This window comes from Bos javanicus, chromosome 19 (genome assembly GCF_032452875.1).
Source record: "Bos javanicus breed banteng chromosome 19, ARS-OSU_banteng_1.0, whole genome shotgun sequence".
NCBI classification, from domain to species: Eukaryota; Metazoa; Chordata; class Mammalia; order Artiodactyla; family Bovidae; genus Bos; species Bos javanicus.
Window position 1 is genome coordinate 63111472 of NC_083886.1, and position 24835 is coordinate 63136306.

Consider the following 24835-nt stretch of genomic DNA (forward strand, 5'->3'; position numbering starts at 1 on the left):
GCTTATTTTTTAAGTAATATAATTAATTTCACAACAGGGATTCGTTCCCAGGAAGGAACCCCCTGGGGTACCGCAGTGCATCCATCCTCACAAATAGCATGTTCTGCAGCGTGTTGGTTAAATGCAAAATGCGCTTCAGATTCCAGCTCAACCTCAGATTGGCTGCATGACCCTGGTCATTTTATTCTCAGTTCTCTTTGCATCTCCATTTCCTTGCCTGCAAAATGAAGCTAGTGACAGCACTCAGGTGTGTGTGCGAAGAATAAGTGAAATAATGACTATTGTTTGACACGTGGTGAGCCGTGAAAGAGCATTTGTGTTACTTTTATTGTAACAATTTGCAGGGATAATCCTGAGTGTACCTGTTTCTTTCAGGGGAAGTCATAGGGCTCTTGGGACACAACGGAGCTGGTAAAAGCACAACCATCAAGATGATAACTGGAGACACGAGACCGACCGCAGGGCAGGTGAGTAAACACTCGGAAATACGCTCGTCAGTGCTGCCAGAAGAAGCGTTCCCAGTGACTGCAGATGCCAATCTCAAAAATACATATCTGGTCCTTTCTTATTAATCATTCTTATTTATGCATTGAATGAAGAGGGTTAATGAAAAACGTCTCCCCTTAATTCCAAAAATAGTTAGGCACCGAAGCCTGTGTGTTATCTATTCTATGCCTTGTACTGAGTGAAAAGTAGACGCACTCACAGGAAACATTTGGGAAAGTAAAGCTAAACATTAGCTTTGTTCACGGTCAAAAGTCTTTCTTTTTTTCTTTTTTAAACTTATGTATCCTGAGAATTTGCTGAATCAGACTGCCAAGATCCAGGATTTATTCAGAAAATAGAACTCTTAGATTAGTGAAAAATTGTCCATGTTCCAAAGCAAAAAACCACAATAGTATATGAATACAGTGGGGTGCTATGCCTGGGCCAAGTTGTGTAAAGTAATGGACAGAGGATTGAAGGATTGCAACTTTGTCTTTTTTGTTGTTCTTTTTTTAATAATATTTATTTATTTATCTGCAATGGCTCTTAGTTGCAGCATCAAACAGGGATTCGGGGATTGAACCTGAAGTTATAGGGTGCAATCCCAGGTTCAGGGATTGAACCTGGGCCCCCCACGTTAGGGGCAGAGTCTCAGCCCCCAGGCCACCAAGGAAGACCCACAGTATCACACGTCTGGAGGGCAGACGCTGTTGACACTGGTCAGAAGGCGAAGGCCAGAGAGCATGCTCACCACGAGAAGCTGATGGTGCCCTTGGTCTCCCTTCCCCTCTCACTCCTCGGCAGCCAGGGTGGTCCTTAGAAAAATGCGGAAGTGCTCGTGCCATCACCCTGCTTATAACCCGCAGCCGGAGTGCGTCCAGAACCTTCACCGGGGCCGAGAAAGGCCCTGGAGGGTCTGGGCTCCGTTGATGACCTTGGCTCCCACTAGCCTTTGGTGGTCTTCCCACTGTGAGACCCTGGGGTGGACTCTCCCGGGGCTGGAGCGCTCTGCCCTCGGCTCTTCGAGTGTCTGCTCATCTCCTTCTCATCACTTTAAAATCCACATCCCCAGAGGCCTTTCCCTGTGACACTCGGGGCTAACACCTTTATTGCCCTGAAAGCGGTCAGCAGGCGCTGCGATTCACTCACATGCGTGCTTGCTGATGTGTTTCCTGTTTCTCTCTCTAGAGTGAAAGTTCTAGGAGGCCAGGTTAGTGAGGGCTCTCCTCCTCAGTCCCGGGCAGAGACGACACAGCCCTGACGTCTCGGGCCTGCCTTCCCAGGGCAGGCCCCAGTTCCCACTCCCAGCTCCACCTCGAACGGCCTCCTGCACGATCCCAACAATCGAGGCTTGTTTGTTTCCTCATGTGTGAAACAGGACTATCCAGCTAACGCCCCAGTCAGGTCGGGTTTTTCTGAGGCCAAAATAATTTAAAACACAGAAAATGTAAGCACTGGTACACATACCTGTTGTTATTATTATATGGCACGGTATCCGGCCCATAAAAATAATAAATGCATGTATTTATTGATTCCTGTGTTCCAGACTAGTGCTGAGAAGTTTCCATTTACCTTAGTTCAGGATTTCTCAGGTTTGGCCCTGGGGACATGTTGGGGTTTGGGGGGCCAGGATGCTTGTTTTTGTTGTTTATCTTCTCTTTTTTTAAACTTAAAAAATATCTTTTTATTTCACATTGCCAATTAACGATGTTGTGATAGTTTCAGGTGAACAGCAAAGGGACTCAGCCATGCATACACATGTATCCCTTCTCCCCCAGATTCCCTCCCATCCAGGCTGCCACGTAACACTGAAGAGTCCCCTGTGCTGTACAGCACGTCCTTGTCGGTTATCCACTCTAAGCATAGCCACGTGTGTGTGTCCATCCCAAACTCCCTAACTATCCCTTCCCCCAGCCCATCCCCCTGGCGACCGTAGGTTTTTTCTGCATCTGTGCGTCTGTTTCTATTTATCAGTTCAGTGCAGTCACTCAGTTGTGTCCGACTCTTTGTGACCCCATGGACTGCAGCACGCCAGGCTTCCCTGTCCATCACCAACTCCCCAAGTTTACTCAGACTCATTTCCATCGGGTCGGTGATGCCATCCAACCATCTCATCCTCTGTCGTCCCCTTCTCCCACCTTCAGTCTTTCTTAGCATCAGGGTCTTTTCCAATGAGTAAGTTCTTTGCATCAGGTGGCCAAGTTATTGCAGTTTCAGCTTCAGCATCAGTCCTTCCAATGAATATTCAGGACTGATTTCCTTTAGGATGGACTGGTTGGATCTCCTTGCAGTCCAACAGTCCAAAGGACTCTCAAGAGTCTTCTCCAACACCACAGTTCAAAAGCATCAATTCTTCAGCGCTCAGCTTTCTTCACAGTCCAACTCTCACAGCCATACATGACCACTGGAAAAACCATAGGCTTGACTAGATGGACCTTTGTTGGCAAAGTAATGTCTCTACTTTTTAATATGCTGTCTAGGTTGGTCATCACTTTCCTTCCAAGGAGCAAGTGTCTTTTAATTTCATGGCTGCAGTCACCATCTGCAGTGATTTTGGAGCTTAAAAAAATAGTCTCTCACTGTTTCCATTGTTTCCCCATCTATTTGCCATGAAGTGATGGGACTGGATGCCATGATCTTAGTTTTCTGAATGTTGAGCTTTAAACCAATTTTTTCATTCTCCTCTTTCACTTTCATCAAGAGGCTCTTTAGTTCTTCTTCGCTTTCTGCCATAATGGTGGTGTCATCTGCGTATCTGAGGTTTCTGTTTTTAAATTTGTTCATTTGTATCATTTCTTTTTAGCTTCTACACATAATGTCATACAATATTCCTCCTTGTCTGTCTTACTTCACTCAGTATGACAATCTCTAGGTCCATCCATGTTTTTAAGCCTTTATTCCATTTTGGCACAGTGGTTGGTCAACAGTCTGACACCAGTGTCATTTTGGACCAGATCATTCTTATTATGAAGGGCTGTCCCGTGCATTGTGGAATATTTAGCAGCATCCTTGGCCTCAACCCCCTAGATTCTCCATCAGGACAACACAAGTGTCTCCGTACGGGCCACGTGTCCCCTGGCAGGAGGGCTGGAAAAGACTAGCTTATTTAATCTTCACAATATACTTGTGAAATACCCCGTAATTGTAACAGTTTTAACTTTGGAAAAACAGAGTCTTCAATAAATACCTGCTCCTATGGATGTTTGGATCAGTAAATGAAGTCAAACATTGGACAGCCAGGCTTACCAGGTGGCTCAGTGGTAAAGAATCTGCCGGCCAATGCAGGAGACAGACTCGGTTGGATCCCTGGATCGGGACGATCCCCTGGGGGAGGATATGGCAACTCACTCCAGTATTCTCGCCTGGGAAATTCCATGGGCAGAGGAGCGTGGAGGGCTAGAGTCCGTGGGGTCACAGTCAGACACGATTAGTGACTAAACAACAATTGGACAACCCAATAAGCGACTTGAATTCTTTCATGGACTTGGTAACAAAGTCCAAACTGTGATAGAGGACCTGTCCTGCAACAGTGTGGAGGGTCTGCCTTTTTGTTTTCAACCATCTTTTCCCCAGAGCCAGCGATCACCCGCTCACTTCTGGACTCTTGGCCCTGTGTGAGCAGGAGGACACCACTGAAATAACGCTCAGTGCCTACACATGTGGTTTTGGAAGGAATGTGAAAATGACCTTGTCTCTACAGGTGCTGTTCGCAGGAGGCAGCGGAGGGCCACCCCCGGGGTTCCTGGGGTACTGCCCCCAGGAGAGCGCGCTGTGGCCCGGCCTGACGGTGAGGGAGCACCTCGAGGTGTCGGCCGCTGTGAAAGGGCTGCAGAGGGCGGACGCCGCGGCTGCTATCACCAGGTGCGTTGGGGGGCATCACCTGCTCCCCACCTGGGCTGAGACACCTTCACACAGGATGAGGCGGGCTGATAGCTCCATACTTGTTGATCGTCTAGACCCCAGTTCAGTGTTTTTGCTCTCTTTAAGCCTGGAGAGAAAAAGGCCACGCGTTATTATTTCTTAACTGATGTATAGTTGACTTACAATACGGTGTTAGTTTCAGGTATACAACAAAGTGACTCAGCCATATTTTTTTTCAGATTCTTTTCCATCATGGGCTATTACAAGATACTGAACACAGTCCCCTGTGTTATACAGCGAACCCTTGTTGCATAGCTATTTTACGTATAGTAGTTTGTATCTGTTAAACCCAAAGTCCTGATTTATCCCGCCCCTCACCCCTTTCCCGTTTGGTAACCGTAAGTTTGTTTCTCTAGCTCTGTGAGCCTATTTCTGTTTTGTATATGGAATCATTTGTATTATATTTTTAGATTCTACATATAAGTGACATCATATACTATTTGCCTTTGTCTGACTTACTTCACACTAACTTCTCTCGACCTATGTGCATTGCTGAAAGTGACAATATTTCATTCTTTCTTACGGCTGAGTAATCTCCCATTGCTGTGTGCACCACACCTTCCTAACCCAGTTGAGCACTGATGGGCATTTGCACTGTTTCCATGTCCTGGTTACTGTAAATAGAGCCGCATGTATGGTTCAGATTGAGAGTTTTTGTCTTTTTTGGATGTCTGCCCTAGTGTGGGATTGCAGGATCTTTGCAGGATCATATAGGATCATATACTCACTGTTCTCAGTACAGAAAGAAGGCACTGCAGATATGAGTCTGGCTGCCAAGAAGGGTTCATAAAACCCCCTAGGTGGTTTCACTTTTAGGATCACTCTGAGCCTCATTTAAACTCTCTGCATCTGTTCTGACTTGCTGGTTCTCCCCCACGCATCCCCCGCCCTGAGCAGGGTGCTGTGGGTTTGACTCCCCCTGCTTCCCACAGGCTGGGGATGCGCTGAAGCTGCAGGACCAGATGGCGCGCCCCGCCAAGGCCTTACCCGAGGGGGCGAAGAGAAAGGTAGGGAGGGCCCCCCGCCCCCCGCCCCGCGCGCCCCAAGGCTGGCGCCGACGCGGCTCCTCCCTGTTGCAGCTGAGCTTCGCGCTGAGCGTCCTGGGGAGCCCGGGCCTGCTGCTCCTGGATGAGCCGACCACAGGGATGGACCCCGAGGCGCAGCTGCAGACGTGGTGAGGGGCGTCGGGGCACCCCTGAGCGAGTGTGTCACCTGTAACAGCTGACCCTCAAAAACACTGCTGGTTGTGTTAGATCCAGTGGTGACAGTGGAGATTTTTCCTGTGCTGACAGATGTCCTCCCCCTTGGACTCACTTGTATGAATGTACCTAAGCAACCGCTTTGCAGTTGTCATTTGGAAGTCTGAAATTTCCCACTAAAAATGTCCTTGACGCAATAAAAAAAGAAAAAAAATTAAACCGTTGTTTATAAAGGGAAAGATGTCCACATTACCAGAAAAAAACAGTATGAAGAAAAAAATCCTGATGTCATATCACATCCAGTTTTTATTAAGGAGAAAAAGGTAATTGTAACTCAATCCTCACTCTAAAAATTTCATTTTCATCTTAGCTCTTCCAAGGAAGTATTCAAGACTCACTTTTATATTTAATCAGATCAATCTATTATTAAGTTTAAATCTTTTGCAACATCACGCGATACATAATTCTTATGGAGGGAAGAATAAATTCATGTATTCTCTTTTTTGACATGCAAATTATTCATTTTATCTTATTTACAAAATCTTTTATTGAAGTATAATTGATGTATAATATTATATTAGTTTCAGTTGTACAATATAATGATTCAAAAATTTGTTATAGATTATACTCAATATATTCTCCAATCACTTGAAGAATTTTCTAAAATCTGTCATTCTGGGCTTTGGGGCATATGTCATTATCATCATGCTTTTACATAAGGTCTCCTCTTTCCTCCTACTGCCTTCTCATAAATATTATTGAAGTGCAGCGTCCCTGTAGACAAGCTTGTACCCACTATCATTCCCTGCATTCAGCCGAAGCCCTGCTCTGAGTGAGACACCCTGTTTGCTTGGTTCTTTCCATGCCCGTTGTCCCTGCGAACCTCCTGTCTTTGAGGAGTGAATCTGAATTCGCTCTTTGTTTCATCAGTGCCCGTGGAAACGCCGTTATGTTATTTTCACACCGTCTGGAGCATCCCCACTGGTTGATGTTTATTTTCCTTGGCCTCACTTCAGGCAGCTGATCCGGGCCTCCGTTAGAAACACGGCGAGGGGCGCCCTGCTGACCACCCACTCCATGGCCGAGGCGGAGGCCGTGTGCGACCGCGTGGCCGTCATGGTGTCCGGGAGCCTGAGGTGGGTGGGTCCCCGGGCGCTCTCTGAGTGAGGGCATCTCCCCGACACGGTGGTCTCTGCGTGGAGCTGGGCTGGCTGGCTGCCCTGGTCCCAGGACCCCGCGTCCCCAGCGGTGGGTTTCCCCTCGCTTCCCCTGCCGGCTGACCCTCTTCTCACCTCCAGGTGTATCGGCTCCATCCAGCATCTGAAGAGCAAGTTCGGCAGAGACTACCTGCTGGAGATGAAGCTGAAGAGCCTGGCCCGGCTGGAGGCTCTGCACGCCGAGGTCCTGAGGATCTTCCCCCAGGCTGCTCGGCAAGAGAGGTCAATGCGGGCTCATTCTGATTCGTCCTGGTCTTTGTTCTGTTTTTCTGTGATGGCGAGATATAAAAGCTTCATCTTCTCATTCTTTAAAAAAAAAAAAAATTATATGGGAATCATGAGGACTTCAGTGAGTAGTTCAGTTCAGTTCAGTCGCTCAGTCGTGTCCGACTCTTTGCGACCCCATGAATCACAGCACGCCAGGCTTCCCTGTCCATCACCAACTCCTGGAGTTCACTCAGACTCACGTCCATCGAGTCAGTGATGCCATCCAGCCATCTCATCCTCTGTCGTCCCCTTCTCTTCCTGCCCCCAATCCCTCCCAGCATCAGAGTCTTTTCCAATGAGTCAACTCTTGAGACATCCAATTCCAAGGGATAGCACAGGAGGGAAATAAGAGAACCAAGTCCTGGTTTGGAAGCTGATTCTTGTAAGGGAATTAATATTCTTCCTTTTTCTTTTCTTTTAACTTTCAAGGGCCTGTTTATTTATTTTATATATTGGATTGCAATTGAGTTCACAATGTTGCGGTAGCTCCAGGCGCACAGCCAAGCCCTGGACGAGCCTGCTGCCCCTTCCCAGACATGGCACCCGTTCGCGGCCGTGCCTCCAGGTCCTGAACTCAGCTATCTCTCCTCGCCCCCAGGTTCGCCTCCCTGGTGGTCTACAAGTTGCCTGTTGAGGATGTACACCCTTTATCACATGCCTTCTTCAGTTTAGAGACAGGTGAGAGTGCCTGCTGCGAGTGAGCCTCTGGAAACCGATCACATTCAAGTCTTGCATAAAACCAGCATAAGAAGTATCAATACATGGGCCTAAAATGTGACATTATACTATATTATATGATAAGGGCTTCCCTTGTGGCTCAGCTGGTAAAGAATTTGCCTGCAATGCGGGAGGCCAGGTTCAATCTCTGGGTCTGGAAGATCCCCTGAAGAAGGGAAAGGCTCCCCACTCCAGTATTCTGGCCTGGAGAATTCCAGGGACTATACAGTCCATGGGGTCGCAAAGAGTCGGACACGACTGAGCGACTTTCACTTCACATACTATAAGTAAATAGTAAGGTTTTAATCCAGAGGTTCTCAGCCAGTGATGTGGCAACTTCTGGGGATACAGGCAGACCTCGGAGGTATTGTGGGTTGGGTTCCAGACATCACTATATATTGAATGCTGCAATGAAGGAAGTCTCATGAGTGTTTTGGTTTCCCAGGGCATATAAAAGTGATGTTTAGGGGACTTCCCTGGCAGTCTAGTGTTTAAGACCTCACCTTCCAATGCAAGGGGTGCAAGTTCGATCCTTGGTCAGGGAAGCTAAGATCCAGCATGCCTCGAGGCTAAAAAGTCAAAACATAAAACGGAAACAATATTGTAACAAATTCAATAAAGACTTTAAAAATGGTCCACTTCCAAAAAAAAAAAGGCTGTTTACACTGTGCCATAGTTCATTAAGTGTGTGATAACATTGTTTCTAAAAACTGTAATTAGTTGCCATAATTTAGAATATGTTATTGCTAAAAAATGAGAGCCTCCATCTGAGTCTTAAACGAGTGGTAATCTTTGTTTTATAATAATATGGAAGATCACGGATCAGCATGAAAAATAGAATCAGAATGGTACATTTGAAATATCTTGAGAATTAGCAACATGTGACACAGAAAGACAAACTGAGGAAATGCCGCTGGGAACGCAGCACCACGGTCGCGACAGGCGCAGGGCGGCCGCACACCCGTGGTTTGTGAAAATGCAGCACTATAAAATGGGGCTCCCTGCGTTTTTGGCTTTCACAGCTGGTGGTGTGGTTGGGGGTATAGTTGGCGTCTAGTAGGTCTTCTAGGGGCTTCCCAGGCAGCTCATTGGTAAAGAACCCGCCTGCCAATGCAGGAGATGCAGGTTTGATCCCTGGGTCGGGAAGAACCCCTGGAGAAGGAAATGGCACCCACTGCAGTATCCTTGCCTGGGAAATCCCACAGATGGGGGAGACTGTCAGGCTACCGTCCACGGGGGTCACAAGAGTCAGACACGACTGAGTAAGTAAACAGCAACAACAAGGTCTTCTAGAGGCCGGGGCCATGCTGGTCTAGTAACTAACTGTTGTCTAGTAACTAAGTGTCCACGAGAAATCGCGACTCTCCAGGGTCTTCTTTCCACTCGTGGTTCTTCTCTCCACATGGGAAAAGGTGGTGAACTCAAAAGTAGGACTGACTCCCCTGGTGGTCCGGTGGGTGACGCCAAGCTTCCAGTGAGGGGTGCCCAGGTTGGATTCCTGGTCAGAAGAGATCCCACAAGCAGCCAAAAAAAACCCATACATTTAAAAACTAAAAAAGGATAATTCCAGGAGCTTTTGTTTATAAAGGGGCTCTTTGGCAAGGTGCCAGGAACAGTGCAGTCACCTGAGGCTGGACTTGACACCATGGTTCCCGTTCTTAGGTCCAAAGGGATGAAGAGAGGAGGTGGTGACTGGAACCTGGGAGTAGAGTCGGGTAGAATCTGCCATCTTGAGGGAAGAAGTGACCTTGAATCAAAGGACATGCCTGGGGTCAGGGAGGACATGGAGGGATAAAAGCTCCGTCTCCTCTCTCTCTGTCCCTCCTCCTGGGCTTTCCACTGGCGGAACCCCCCAGGAGGAGCCCACCGAGTCGGGCTCTGGATCAGAGAGCAGAGTGGAGGAGAGTGAGGGCAGATGCAGAGCGGCTGGAGGCAGTGGTCCAGCCTTTAGCACAACCCGCGTGGGCAGTCCAGAACCTCGCGTCCTGTTTTCAGTCTTGTGGCCCTTCTGCCCGAGCTCTAAGATGATGAGAGAGAGGACCACCTGGTGAACATGCATTCCCATATTTAATCCCAGTTTATTACCCACCCTGTGTATTTAAGATCTGCCCCTGTGTGCCCTTGGTACATGACTTGGCAAATTTATAAATGGAAGACATTTGCAGTTCTAATACACGTCCATCCTTCTGCAGTTAAACAGAACTTCGACCTGGAGGAGTACAGCCTCTCCCAGTGCAGCCTGGAGCAGGTGGGTCCATTTTACACATCCCACAGCATCCCAGGTGGCTCAGACGATAAAGCATCCACCTGCAACGTGGGAAACCCGGGTTCAACCCCTGGGTTGGGAAGATCCCCTGGAGGAGGAAATGACAACCCACTCCAGTATCCTTGCCTGGAGAATCACATGGACAGAGGAGCCTGGCAGGCTACAATCCTTGGGGTCCCAGAGAGTCAGACATGACTGAGTGACTAACACTTTACTCTTCACGGAATATAAAGATACCATATGTGCACACACTCTTCACTCACTTGGGGCTACAGGAAACAGTGGTCACCCCATCTCTTTATTTCTTCCTCTGTTGCAGGTTTTCCTGGAACTCTGCAAGGAGCAGGAATGGGACAATTCTGATGAGGAAGTTGATCTCTCCGTGAGGTGGAAGCTCCTGCAGGAAGAGCCTTAAAGCCCAAATCCACTATTTTTAAGACCATATTTTATAGTGTTAATATACCTTGGCTCAGATATGATTTCAAAATGTTTTTGAAACTCACGTCATCACTTTTCTCAATAATATGATGGATAGTGGGACTAAGGAGTAAGGTCAGAGCACTGACGCTCAGCGGACCAGGCAGCCTCCGAAACAGCAACTGAACCCAGCGTTTCACACGGCAGCAGATTTTTTTAAAAATGCACCTGATTAGGGAATTTTTATGTTTCTAAGAATGATACAGAAATTAATTTAAATTAATTTAAACGTCTCTGACCTTTAAAATCTTAACTATTTTCCCTTTTTAAGTAGGCAGGTGGCTAAATGGTAAACATTTCGCCTGCAGGAGACACAGGTTTGATCCCTGGGTCGGGAAGATCCCCTGGAGAAGGGCATGGCAACCCACTCCAGTATTCTTGCCTGGGAAATCCCATAGACAGAGGAGTCTGGCACACTGCATAGGCTCACAAGAGCTGGACAAAACTAAACAATGATCAGCCCTGGGTGTTCTTTGGAAGGACTGATGCTAAAGCTGAAACTCCAGTACTTTGGCCACCTGACGCGAAGAGTTGACTCATTAGAAAAGACTCTGATGCTGGGAGGGATTGGGGGCAGGAGGAGAAGGGGGCGACAGAGGATGAGATGGCTGGATGGCATCACTGACTCGATGGACGTGAGTCTGAGTGAACTCCGGGAGTTGGTGATGGACAGGGAGGCCTGGCGTGCGGCGATTCATGGGGTCGCAAAGAGTCGGACACGACTGAGCGACTGAACTGACTGAACTGAAACAATGACTAAACCAACGATGGTACAAAGTGAGCCCGACGCTGACAGTTTGCTGGAGGGGAGGAGGAGTCTAACGATTTCACGGCAGCACAGGCTTGCTCGTTTCATTTCTTCTTCACCTGTTCTTAATTTACTCATCTCCCTTTCCTGTCACTTCTCAGATTTCAGATTGTACAGTCATGTTTTATCTGTTGTGATGATACAGGAAATGTGAAACCTGTTAAAATGGTCGTACTGAGAATTTGAATGATCAAGTCGAGGAAAGTTTTAAAAAAACACGTCTTGCAATTTTGAATCACAACAAACTGTGGAAAATTCTGAAAGAGATGAGAATACCAGACCACCTGACCTGCCTCTTGAGAAATCTGTATGCAGGTCAGGAAGCAACAGTTAGAACTGGACATGGAACAACAGACTGGTTCCAAATAGGAAAAGGGATACATCAAGGCTGTATATTGTCACCCTGCTTATTAACTTATATACAGAGTACATCATGAGAAACGCTGGGCTGGAAGAAGCGCAAGCTGGAATCAAGATTGCCGGGAGAAATATCAATAACCTCAGATATGCAGATGACACCACCCTTATGGCATAAAGCAATATTATTTTGGGGGCTCCAAAATCACTGCAGATGGTGACTGCAGCCATGAAATTAAAAAGACACTTACTTGTTGGGAGAAAAGTTAGGACCAGCCTAGACCCCATATTAAAAAGCAGAGACATTACTTTGTCAACAAAGGTCAGTCTAGTCAAGGCTATGGTTTTTCCAGTGGTCATGTATGGATGTGAGAGTTTGACTATAAAGAAAGCTGAGCACTGAAGAATTGATGCTTTTGAACTGTGGTGTTGGAGAAGACTCTTGAGAGTTCCTTGGACAGCAAGGAGATCCAACCAGTCCATCCTAAAGGAAATCAGTCCTGAATGTTCATTGGAAGGACCGATGCTGAAGCTGAAACTCCAATATTTTGGCCACCTGATGTGAAGAACTGACTCATTTAAAAAGACCCTGATGTGGGAAAAATTCAAGGTGGAAGGAGAAGGGGACGACAGAGGATGAGATGGCTGGATAGCATCACCAACTCGATGGACGAGAGTCTGAGCAAACTCTGGGAGTTGGTGATGGACAGGGAGGCCTGGCATGCTTTAGGCTATGGGGTTGCAAAGAGTCAGCCACGACTGAGCGAATGAACTGAACTGATAATTTTGAAGCATGTTTTTGTTTTCTGTTTCTTATGATGTGAGGGTCTACTGAACAGTGCTAGAACTTTATAGGTACCACTTTCTTCTGTCTGCATATGCTGTGACCTATCCAAGTGACCATCCTATAAACACTTTGAAATCGATGCAGTTTTCTGGTACATTCTTACTCAGCTGAGTCGTTGTTGCTGCTCTCCTTGCTGCTTCTGGTCGTGTTCCGAACCGTGTTCCCCACAAACTCATAGATCCATTCTCCAGGGTGGCTGTGTTTGGAGGTGGGGCCTGTAAAGAGATAATTCAAGTTAAGCGAGGTTGTCAGGTGGGGCCCTAATCTGAGGACACTTGTGTTTCTCTAAGAAGAGGGACAACAAAGGTCCTTTATCAACAAAGCTCCGTCTCGTCAAGGCTATGGTTTTTCCTGTGGTCATGTATGGATATGAGAGTTGGACTGTGAAGAAGGCTGAGCGCTGAAGAATTGATGCTTTTGAACTGTGGTGTTGGAGAAGACTCTTGAGAGTCCTTTGGACTGAAAGGAGATCCAACCAGTCCATCCTAAAGCAGATCAGTCCTGGGTGTTCATTGATAGGACTGATATTGAAGCTGAAACTCCAATACTTTGGCCACCTGATGTGAAGAGCTCATTTGAAAAGACCCTGATGCTGGGAAAGATTGAGGGCAGGAGGAGAAGGGGACGACAGAGGATGAGATGGTTGGATGGCATCACCAACTCAATGGACATGGGTTTGGGTGAACTCCGGTCCGCTTCTGTCTAGACTGCCGCTCAGCTCATCCAGCCGCCGCAGGCAGATTCTCCTCCCAGTGAGGCACTGGCCAACTTGCCTCCTGTCAGCACCGCTCTGCACCTCTCCTCTGAGCTTTGCCTCCAGGAAACGGCACCGACCGGAGCATCGTTCTGCTCGTAACCAACGGGATGAGAGCTCTGGGCGGCAGCCAGCCCGCTCCAGGCCGAAGGACAAGGTTGTGGCGGCCACGTGGTTTCTCTTCATGGCCAACGTGACCCACGCAGGAAATGGACCGGTCACTCCAGGTTCGGGACTTCAGGGTCACGTCCGGGGCAGGCTGCTGGCTCTCTGCTCCGAAGCCTTGACTCATGTTTTCAAGTTCCATCCTTGGCATGTTTCCCAGAACACTGAGGCCTGTTTCAGATTCTCTTTACTTGCTAAAATTCTGCTGAGACACACTCTGTCTTCCCGCAGTGAAAAACCTTCGGGAGCAGTCAAGTCCTGCCGATTTCAGGATAGGCTCAACAATATATAATTTTGTGGCACTGGTTGATCAGCTATGCAAAGGTGCAATATTATTATTACACATGAAGCATCAGGGGACTGCTGCAATGAAATGAAGGAACAAATCTACCTAATCACCAAACTGCCCAGACATATTCTCTGTCTCTCTGCCTCTCTGCTCAAGGTTGAATGCGCTAGAGCTGTGACCTGTGGCTTATCCTCCTGCCCTGTGGATGCCGGTACAGACCTCTGGAAGAACAATGCTGCCCTTCGCAGGCAATTTTAGGTAGAGTCCTTGGAATATTTTCACAGTGAATTCACCTATACACAAGTCCAAGGGTGCTGGTTTTTCAACCTGCTGCTGCTGCTAAGTCGCTTCAGTCGTGTCCGACTCTGTGCGACCCCATAGATGGCAGCCCACCAGGCTCCCCCGTCCCTGGGATTCTCCAGGCAAGAACACTGGAGTGGGTTGCCATTTCCTTCTCCAATGCATGAAAGTGAAAAGTGAAAGTGAAGTCGCTCAGTCGTGTCCAACTGGTAGCAATCCCATGGACTGCAGCCTACCAGGCTCCTCTGTCCATGGGATTTTCCAGGCAAGAGTACTGGAGTGGGGTGCCATTGCCTTCTCCTTTTAACCTGCTAAAGCCTCTCAAAGCCCAGTCCAGGTGGAGTTCCTGCCCTCCATCTCAAGCACAAGCTCAAGTGTATTACAGCCTCACCATAATATCCTGCACTCACCTAGAGCCAGACATCCTGGAATGTGAAGTCAAGTGGGCCTTAGAAAGCATCACTACGAACAAAGCTAGTGGAGGTGATGGAATTCCAGTTCAGCTATTTCAAATCCTGAAAGATGATGCTGTGAAAATGCTGCACTCAATATGCCAGCAAATTTGGAAAACTCAGCAGTGGCCACAGGACTGGGAAAGGTCAGTTTTCATTCTAATCCCAAAGAAAGGCAATGCCAAAGAATGCTCAAACTACCACACAATTGCACTCATCTCACACACTAGTAAAGTAATGCTCAAAATTCTCCAAGCCAGGCTTCAGCAGTATGTGAACTGTGAACTTCCAGATGTTCAAGCTGGTTTTAGAAAAGGCAGAGGAACCAGAGATCAAATTGCCAACATCCGCTGGATCATGGAAAAAACAAGAGAGTTCCAGAAAAACATCTATTTCTGCTTTATTGACTATGCCAAAGCCTTTGACTGTGTGGATAACAATCAACTGTGGAAAATTCTGAAAGAAATGGGAATACCAGACCACCTGACCTGCCTCTTGAGAAACCTATATGCAGGTCAGGAAGCAACGTTAGAACTGGACATGGAACAACAGACTGGTTCCAAATAGGAAAAGGGATACGTCAAGGCTGTATATTGTCACCCTGCTTATTTAACTTATACGCAGAGTACATCATGAGAAACGCTGGCCTGGAAGAAGCACAAGCTGGAATCAAGATTACTAGGAGAAATATCAATAACCTCAGATATGCAGATGACACCACCCTTATGGCAGAAAGTGAAGAGGAACTAAAAAGCCTCTTGAAGACAGTGAAAGAGAAGAGTGAAAAGTTGGCTTAAAGCTCAACATTCAGAAAACAAAGATCATGGCATCTGGTCCCATCACTTCATGGGAAATGGATGGGGAAACAGTGGAAACAGTGGCTGACTTTGTTTTCTGGGCTCCAAAATCACTGCAGATGGTGACTGCAGCCATGAAATTAAAAGACGCTTGCTCCTTGGAAGGAAAGTTATGACCAACCTAGATAGCATATTGAAAAGTAAAGACATTACTTTGCCAACAAAGGTCTGTCTAGTCAAGGCTATGGTTTTTCCAGTGGTTATGTATGGGTGTGAGAGTTGGACTGTGAAGAAAGCTGAGTGCTGAAGAATTGATGCTTTTGAACTGTGGTATTGGAGAAGACTCTTGAGAGTCCCTTGGACTGCAAGGAGATCCAACCAGTCCATTCTGAAGGATATCAGCCCTGGGATTTCTTTGGAAGGAATGATGCTAAAGCTGAAACTCCAGTACTTTGGCCACCTCATGCGAAGAGTTGACTCATTGGAAAAGACTCTGATGCTGCGAGGGATTGGAGGCAGGAGGAGAAGGAGACGACAGAGGATGAGATGGCTGGATGGCATCACTGACTCAATGGACATGAGTTTGAGTGAACTGCGGGAGTTGGTGATGGACAGGGAGGCCTGGCGTGCTGCGATTCATGGGGTCGCAAAGAGTCAGACACAACTGAGCGACTGAACTGAACTGAACTGATAGTATCCTGCATAAACCACTGAACTGTTGTTGCTCATTCTCTAAGTCTCATCTGACTCTTTTGTGACCTCATGGTCTGTGGCCCACCAGGCCCCTCTCTCCATGGGATTGTCCAGGCAAGAACACTGGAGTCGGTTGCCACTTCCTCCTCCAGAGGATCTTCCTGACCCAGAGATCAAACCCACATCTCCTGCATTGGCAGGCAGATGCTTCACCTCTGAGTCACCAGGGAAGTCCAAAATCAACTATACTCCAATTAAAAAAAAAATTAAAAAAGAAAGAAAAGTAGGTGGAAAGTGAATTTGGCAAATCTGTACCAGGACCGGCTCATCTCCCATCTCAGGCTGCTCTCCTTCCCCCGTTCTCCTTGTGCTCAGCCTCTTGTTGCTGCTGTGGATCCCCCCTCATTCATTCGCTCATTCATTCCCTCAGCCCACCCGCCCGGAGCGATGGCTCAGCCGGCTTCCACCGGCCACAGACGCACCAGCCTGCCTCTCCTCTCCTCTGGTCCCAGGTTCTTGTCTCTGATTGTCTAGGAGCTACCAGTGGAAGATGCTCCACTTTTAGCCCAAGCTTCCTTCAAATGAGAGAAGAGTAAGAGCTATAAGCTTTGAAATAAGGTCCTGGAGAGCGGGTCGTTCCAAATCATAAGTTAATCCATCAGCATGGCAAAAAATGGGATGTGATGGACTGTGTTCAATTTAAAAGTTAAGCTCTCAGACTGAATTGTAGGACCAGAAAACCAAGGGGGTGGAGAATCCTGTGTGCGTGTTTGGGGGCCAGTGGGAGTGAGTTTTGCTTTGAGGGGTGTTTCTATGTATTTGTCTGTGTGTGTGTTAATAAAACGATCCTAGTCAAACACAGTAATATCTGCATTTAAGGAGAATATTAGTATTTCTTTTTGGAACACAGATGCACATGTACTTAGAATTCAGTTTTATCTGGATGTGTGTTATCTTGCTGCCTTAGAAGCTGACCTGTTGCCTGGTCCCTAAGACAGGCTTCCTGTGTCCGTTACACTGTAAAACCGACCACACGGCCCCCGCCACCACCAGGTTCGGGACGCCTTCTCTATCCAAGCCCATTTACTCTGCTTCTCTGAAGTATCCAGGATCCATCGGTATTCTCTTTTCCTTGTCACGGCTCAGAGATTATCTTTGCTTCTTTGCCAGCTTTCCTGAGGAAGGGGTCTAACTCTCCTGGTTCTGGGAGACTGGTCCCACTCCCGTCCATAGCGTCCATGGTCCATGACGCGGCCTCCTTCCATCCTGGGAGCCGAGCATCCAGCCCCCTGGACTGCGGTCCCTCCCAGCTCTCCCCTGATGGGCACTGCGGCCGGCACCAGCCTGGTACTGCTGGGGACGCATCACCCATCTGCTGGGCACCGATCAGGGCTCTTACCACCCTTCTCGATCTACTTTGGTCAATGAGAAGGGTCTTCAATCCAATTGAGGGCATGCTGGCATGGTTTCCGGCAAGAGGTCACAAGCATCTTTCTCTATAATCTTCTTATACAACCCTTTCCAGAAGGCATCTTCCTTCCACCTCTTCCCTCTTTCCAGTCACATGAGGGGCAGAAAGCCTTCTCAGCATCATTTATCCCTCAAATGCACCTCTCAGTAACTGTGCAGCTCACAGACATAACACCAGCCCTTCGTCCCAAACCCAAGTGAATGGACTGGTATATTTTCAACTAGGTTCTGTGCTTAAACCATGAACAATAATTATCTTTTTTATTTAAGATTTTTTTAAAACTGATTTGTACTCTCAGTCTAGTTCAGTCGCTCAGTTGTGTCTGACTCTTTGCGACCCATGGACTGCAGCATGCCAGGCTTCCCCGTCCATCACAAAACTCCCGGAGGTTTGTATTATATGCTGACTTCTAGGACCATCTGGATGTAAAACTACGTGGACCCCTAACGTACCTCCTTCTCTGCTCAGTTGGACAGAGCTTTGACCTGGAGGGGCATGGCCTCCGCAGTGCACCCTGGCACAGATGGGTCTGTTTCACGGTTTTGTACCATCCCCGGAACATGAAGGCAGAAGGTGTGCACACGCTGGGCACTCACTTGGCACCATGAGAAGCAGTATGACACTCCTGTCTCTATTTCCTCCCCACTTTCAGATATTCCTGGAGCTCTCCAAGGAGCAGGAGCTGGATGATTTAAAGGAGGAACTTGACCCTCAGTGAGGCAGAAGTTCCTCCCACAGGAAGAGCCTTGAAGCCCCAAACCCCCCATCTTCCCCTTTGAGCCTGTGGTTGTATTCTAAGTCATTCATTTTTATAGCATCAATGTCATATTTGTAGAGACCATAGTGTAAGCATTGATGTGGTTCTCTGTGGGTGGAGAGGAGGTGTGAGTGCTGGATCAGTGCAGTGATAATGTGGGCAGAGGCACATGGCTTAGTGTCTCTACAGGTTACCCTGATTCCATTTCTCTGTATAAATGCTGAATAAACAAGGATACTTTTATAAGATCGCTTCAGTTTCTGAGTATGATAAACAAATTTCTTCAATATTTTTCTTTTATCACAACCTTAGGGAAAAAAAAAAAGCTTACCACCTCACCTAGACCCCTTTCCAATTTGGAGAAGGCCAACACCAATAAACTATAAGATGATTATTTTAACTGCCTAGAGGATTGGAAGATGGGGGATTGGGAAGAAGAGAACAGAAGACTTCCCAGAGCCCTTTATTTTCAGAACTGCCACCTGGACCAGTTTTTATAGGGAGATCATGGCCATGCCATTCGGTATGAGATGCTATTGGACTTATTGCAAAAATGCAAACCACAGCTGCTGGGCATTTAGTTCCAGCTGTCTCAGCAATGTCACATCCAGTTTCTGCTTGTTGGAAAGTCCTTCATAAAAGGCCATTTCCTTCCTTTTCTCTGATGAGGGATTTTGAATAGCAGAGATGCCTAAAAACAAATACAGAGAGATGATTATGTCTAGGTGAATGCAAATTTATGGAACTCTATGCTGCATATCTACCATTCAAAAGATGGAAAGTTATGGAGAAATGGTGTTCTGTGTTTCAGAAAATTGAAGAGCCTAGTTCCTTTAAGAAATCCCAGCAGGGCAAAAAGATGTTGGCAAAGAATTCAGAGAAGGAGGGTATGAGTTCTGGGAGGAGAAGGATGGTGCTGTTGGCGAGAAAGAGGTTTCATCTACTCCTCAAAGATTCTCTCAGCTGGTCTATATCAAATTGACACGTGACAGAGTAATAACAGGAGAAAAACAAATGTAGCTTCATACATACAGGAATCCTACATACCCAAGAGATTCAAAGACAAAAGAGTAAGATGAGGAATGAATATATATGCCCTCCTGAGCTAAGAAATGGTCAGGGACCTGGGCTTCTGAGGCGAGGAGGGGGACTCACAGAACGAGCAGAAGAGCAGGTGTTGAGTGACTCGAGGTGGGCCACTCAGATAAAAGGGGTCCCTGGCAATTGTTCTCCTCCTGGAAAGACCCCCTTTTCCATTTTCCTAGGTAATGAGCAGAGGGGCTGATGTTTCTCTTGAGGCCGCAGGGTCTCAGCTGCCTTTGGCTCAGGATGACCCACGTGCCCAGATGGCACCTGTTGGGGATGCTCATTCTGAACCCCTTCGAGGAGCTGCTGACAAGCTTCCTTCTCAAGTATTTCCTCTCTTGGGATTTTTGTGGGAATCAGATGCAGAAAGCATCACATGGCTTATGTGTTAGATTTTAGTCACCCCGTACAATGAAAGTGCCTCTTGGCTTAAACGTACAGGATTTTAAAAGAAAACGATCAGGGACTTCCCTGGCGGTCCCATGGTGAAGACTTCGCCTCCAAGCGCAGCGGGTGTGGGTTTGAGCCCTAGTCAGGAAGCTGAGATTCCACCCGCCATGAAGCCAAAAATCCAGAACAGGAAAAATGGAATCGATACTGTAACAAATTCAACAGAGACTTTTAAAATGTTCCACATCAAAAAAGACTTTTTTCAAAGTAAAAGAAAAGGATTACATTACAGAATACAATATTCTCAATTATTATACATTGCTCATACCATCTCGTCTTGATTGGACTTCCCTGGTGGCTCAGATAGTAAAGAATTGCCTATAGGAGACTCAAATTTGATCCCTGGTTTGGGAAGATCCCCTGGAGAAAGGAATGGCACCCCACTCCAGTGTTCTTGCCTGGAGAATTCTCCGCATGGACTGAGGAACTTGGAAAACTATAGTCCATGGAGTCGCAAAGAGTCAGACAACCGAGTGACTAACACTTCACTTCACCTCATCTTGATTAAAGGAGCTGAGACAGCTTACAATAAAAATAAACTATAATAAAGACTATTAGTACATGGGCAAAAAATTAAAAAAAAAAAAAACACAGGAAAACTAACTGATACCGAGAAAACGGATAGTGAGAAGAGAGAAAAAATGGATAAAAATGTAGGCTTATGTAAAATGATACACATTTGTGAAAATGGTTTTAAAATGGAGTGAAATGATTTTTCACTATTAAAAGGGCTGCAGCCGTATCTCAAAGGAGTTAGTCAAGTCTGGCCAGATTTCACAGTGAATGGACGCTGGCAAGGCTGCAGCTGCAGAAGGCCTCTGGGAAAGAGGGCGGTGTGCCTATCAGTCTAGAACATTCCGCAAAACAAAGGGGAAGTTAAAAGTTGTCCACTATGAAAACAACTCCATCATGGTGACATTCTATTAAGAAAAACTTTTTTTTCCTGTAAACTGCATGAATGCTGGTATATGAGAACTTGACATCACATAAAAATTCATCTGCCTTGTCTCATAAACCACAGAGCAGCCATCACACCACTTCCAAGAGAAGCAGAATGAGCAATCAGATGATCCTCCTTCATAAAAAAAAGCATAAAACTGGACAAAAGTGCAGCCAAAACTTGCAGTGTCTGTACATTCTTGAGTCAACTATTGAGCATTTTCTTCTACAAGGGATCTTCTATAGTTTGGGTAATGTGCCAAAGCGAAGTTATTCAAGGTCAAGGGAGGAATTTGAAATTTCACAAACTTTGGATAAATATTCGAGACTGATAAAATCTTCACAGTACTATTTGCTTTACAGTTGCTCACTGGGAAACTCAGGAGCCATGCCGTTAAGGTCTGAGTATGACTTCTTTTGTGCCTTTTCCAAGTCAAAAGAATAGGCTTGGCTCTGAACCTATTTATCTTTGATAAATCCTGGAAGGAAAACGAACCACTTGGGCTCTTCCAAAAATTGTCTTTTAAAAAAAAAATCAATGAAAATAAAGTGTGTTTTCTCTTTTTCCTGGTTCCTGAGACTTTGGTGCAAGGAAGTCCAGTTTTCACCACTCCATCACGTGATGATTTGAAGAACTCCTCCCAGACACTCAAGGTTTTGCTTCAGAAGGATAATGGAGCCTCACTCTGCTGCCGTAGCTTACCCCAGTGTTCAGTAAAGCCTTTATGAAGAGTAGCACACCCATTCCTTCTCAAATATAATAGGACATGGAGAGTCTTGCATCAGAAGTGGAAAAGGGTTTCTTTGCTGCTTGGTTTCTCTGTTATTTGCTGTCTCAATCTTTTAAAAAATACATCATTTATTTGTTTATGAGGCTACACTGGGTCTCAGTTGTGGCAGGTGGGATCTTCCATCTTCGACATGGCACTTGGGATCTTCAGTTGTGGCAAGAGAACTCTCAGTTGTGCCCTGGGACCAGGGATCGAACCCCTGTCTCCTGCATTGGCAGGTGGATTCTTAACCACTGGACCACCAGGGAAGTCCTCAATTTTTATTGGGTCACTAACATGCTAAATCCTGAGGTTATACAGATGGATAAGATACACTCTCTACTCTCAAGAAACTCAGCTCAGTAGGAGAGAGAGACAAATTAGGTGACTCAAATAAAATATAACAGAGGCTATAATTCATGGTGTCTAGTGTGTTGTGAAAGCAAAGAAGAGGCTAATAGTTCTTTCTGGAGACCATTCCACCATCACTCTCCCCTAACTGACCATACTATTGAAGGAGAGTGCAAATTTTATTATACAGTATCTTATTAAACACATCTTATACTACTCAACCCAAATTAAAAGAAAACGTGAATTTAAAGGCTATTTTTTAATTTATGCAAATATCTTTGAAGCAGCCTAGGATTTAAAAAAAAAATCACCAAAGCATGGGGGACAAATAAGTGAAATAATTTTACTACCAGACATGATCATTCTTAAGTTTTACTTGTAGTTTTTGCCTAACAAGTTACCTATCAGCTCCCATAAAATATAGTTGCTTCAATTATTATAACATAGCAAATTCCAACTTTGCTAAATCATTCTTTATCTTTTTTATTTATTTGATGTGAACCAGTTTTAAAGTCTTTATTGACCTGATTACAATATTGCTTCTGTTGTTTATGTTCTGGTTTGTTTTGGCCGTGAGGCATGTGGGATTCTTAGCTCCCAGACCAGGGATCAAACCCACACCCCTTCATTGGAAGGTGAGGTCTTAACCACTGGGCCACCAGGGAAGTCCCCATTCTTTCTTATTAACTTATTCTGTCTCCTGTGTATCTCTAAGATGACATCACCTGATACTTTGCTGCACAGACAATTCCTGCCTCTCACAATCCAAATTTTCTGTTAAAATGTTAATCCAGCTACATTTGAGCTTTGGGGTATGATGAAGCACTGGCTTACAGCAGAGCACAGGGGCCTGTGTCTGTCTTACTGGATTCAGAAATCGGCGCGGGTTTAACATTGCCTCCATCTTGCAAGAAATAAGTAAACAGCTGGACCTCTGACACTTCACGGAATCGATGTGTAACCAGGAGGAGCCTCTCCTTGGCACTGAAGCTACACTCTCTGAGCCACTTGGGAAGGCAGAGCCTCACATCTGCTTTGATTCACGATGCTGGACTCGAAAAACATTTTGTTGCTCTGTTTTTTGGTGTGGGAATTTAGTGTACTGTGGTCACTCTGGACAGATCAAATACTTGTGATGTTTCCCATTAAGTTGTTGACTTCCTGCAGCTGTTGAAAAATCTCTCATTAACACTGGCTTCAAACGTCAGAGGCCAGGCCTTCCTCTTAATCATTCGCATCTTGCTTGTCCCTGCTTCGTGGAGGCGGCAAGTACACCCACATGTCCAGCCAGGCTGGCCATTTGGAAGTTTGCAGGTCCAAACTGATATCATGCTGTTTAAAAGAGGCAGTTGATCAAAATAATCATCCATTTTGCTTCAAAATTCACTCAAGAAAGTTTTGCTTGGAGAACGATAAAATACGACCTCGCCTGTTCTTCGCTGTTGTCCTGCAGTCGCTTCAGTCGTGTCCAATTCTTTGTGACCCCATGGACTGTAGCCCGCCAGGCTCTTCTGTCCATAGGATTTTTCAGGCAAGAATACTGGAGTGGGTTGCCATTCCCTTGTCCAGGGGATCTTCCTGATCCAGGGATTAGAACCAAGTCTCCTGCGTCTCCTACATTAGCAAGTAAATTCTTTACCACTGAGCCACTGGGGAAGCCCTCTTGTGTTCTGCCGTTGGGGACTGTGAGAATGAAGAGGTACTGAAGGGAGTAATGCAGTTAAGTCCTTATTGATGCCTTCAGGTCAGGTGACCGAGGCTTGGTTGGAGCATCTGTAAAAATAAAATAAGAGGAATTCCTTGTGGAAAGAGCTTAAAAAATGGAGCTGGTTTGGCACCAAAATAAACTTGAGCCAGGCAGGCAGAACAGATCTGGGGTTTCGTTCCGTACTTCGCGTTCTGAGAAAGCCACAAACAGACAGCTCTAAGGACTTCTAATTCTGCTCAGGGTCCCACCTGGAAAGCCCCCAAAGAGAGGCTCTGAGGACAGCCAATCACTGGAGACGCGAGGTCAAGCTGTGAGACCTGTGGCCAGGCCGTGAGGGCCACCCTTTCCAGGTCGCCCAACTGTGACTTCCGTGGTTTGTTTATAAATCCCTTGCCCACCTTCCCACCCCCGTTTACAAACCTTTGCAAACAATAAAGCTGTCCTTTTGCTTTAAGACAAACATAAGACTTTAGCAGGATTTACTTCTAATTTAGGACAACACAGCCCTTAAGGAGAAGTGTTTATCATTTGCTCTCAGGCTTTGTTCTACAATGCCTGTGACCAACATTCCTGGGATCAGCAGCCTCTGAATTTCTTACCACCTACCTACCTCTGCCAGTTAAGTGTTCCTCCAAATGTGGCAACTGAGAATATTTTTTTCAGTAACAAACTTCATTCATTGACTCCTTGGGCTTGTGCAGGTCAAACAGAGCCCCACGGTGTCCCAGATGTGGCCTGTTCATCTTTGGGTCCCAAGCAAACGCTGATGAAGATTTCCCTGAAGACACTTGATGGAGCGGACAACCCAGTCCTCACCCTCTGCATGGACGGACCCTGAAAACAGGGAGGTAAAAGCAGGAACTCAAGAAATGGAGTCACAAGGGGAGCTGAGCCTGCCGGTGGAGCCTCGGCCGACCCCAGGCTCGCCCCAGCCAGGGTGGCTTTCTGCTCTCCACCCTCTTTCCTTGGGTCTTCACCCCAGACCACCCTCCAGCTCGGACGGCCCTTTCTTAGGCACAACTACTATTCCATTGTATGTATGTGCCGCATCTGCTTTATCCTTTCCTCTGCTGGTGGACATTCGGGTTGGTTCCATGCCTGGATCGCCACCATTTTTAAACTGTTTCAGGCAGTCGGTTAAACAAGTATAGTGAGTAACAGACACGCTTAGATGGTGATAAGTATAAAGAGAAAACATGGAGCAGAGTATGGGAGTGCTGAGAATAAGGGCACAGAGCAAGTGAATCGCTCTTTCAATCAGAGTGGTTGGCGCATCAAGTGAGATCGGGGC

At 46.5% G+C, this 24835-nt stretch overlaps 1 protein-coding gene across 4 annotated transcripts in view; it reads left to right on the top strand.

Annotated features, from left to right (window-relative positions):
- LOC133232970 (ATP-binding cassette sub-family A member 9-like) overlaps positions 1-12641 on the top strand; it is a 61609-nt gene extending 48968 nt beyond the window's left edge. For 2 of the 4 annotated variants that reach the window (XM_061393003.1, XM_061393002.1), the window contains 2 exons: positions 376-467; positions 4187-5358. In XM_061393003.1, the coding sequence (XP_061248987.1) occupies positions 376-467; positions 4187-4510 (416 nt within the window). In that variant the 3' untranslated portion in view covers positions 4511-5358. Of the gene's footprint in view, positions 1-375; positions 468-4186; positions 5415-5486; positions 5582-6622; positions 6743-6904; positions 7046-7688; positions 7769-9999; positions 10056-10392 lie in introns of those variants that run through there. The other 2 variants (XM_061393005.1, XM_061393004.1) reach the window with 2 other exon arrangements.
- Positions 12642-24835: the final 12194 nt, after the last annotated feature.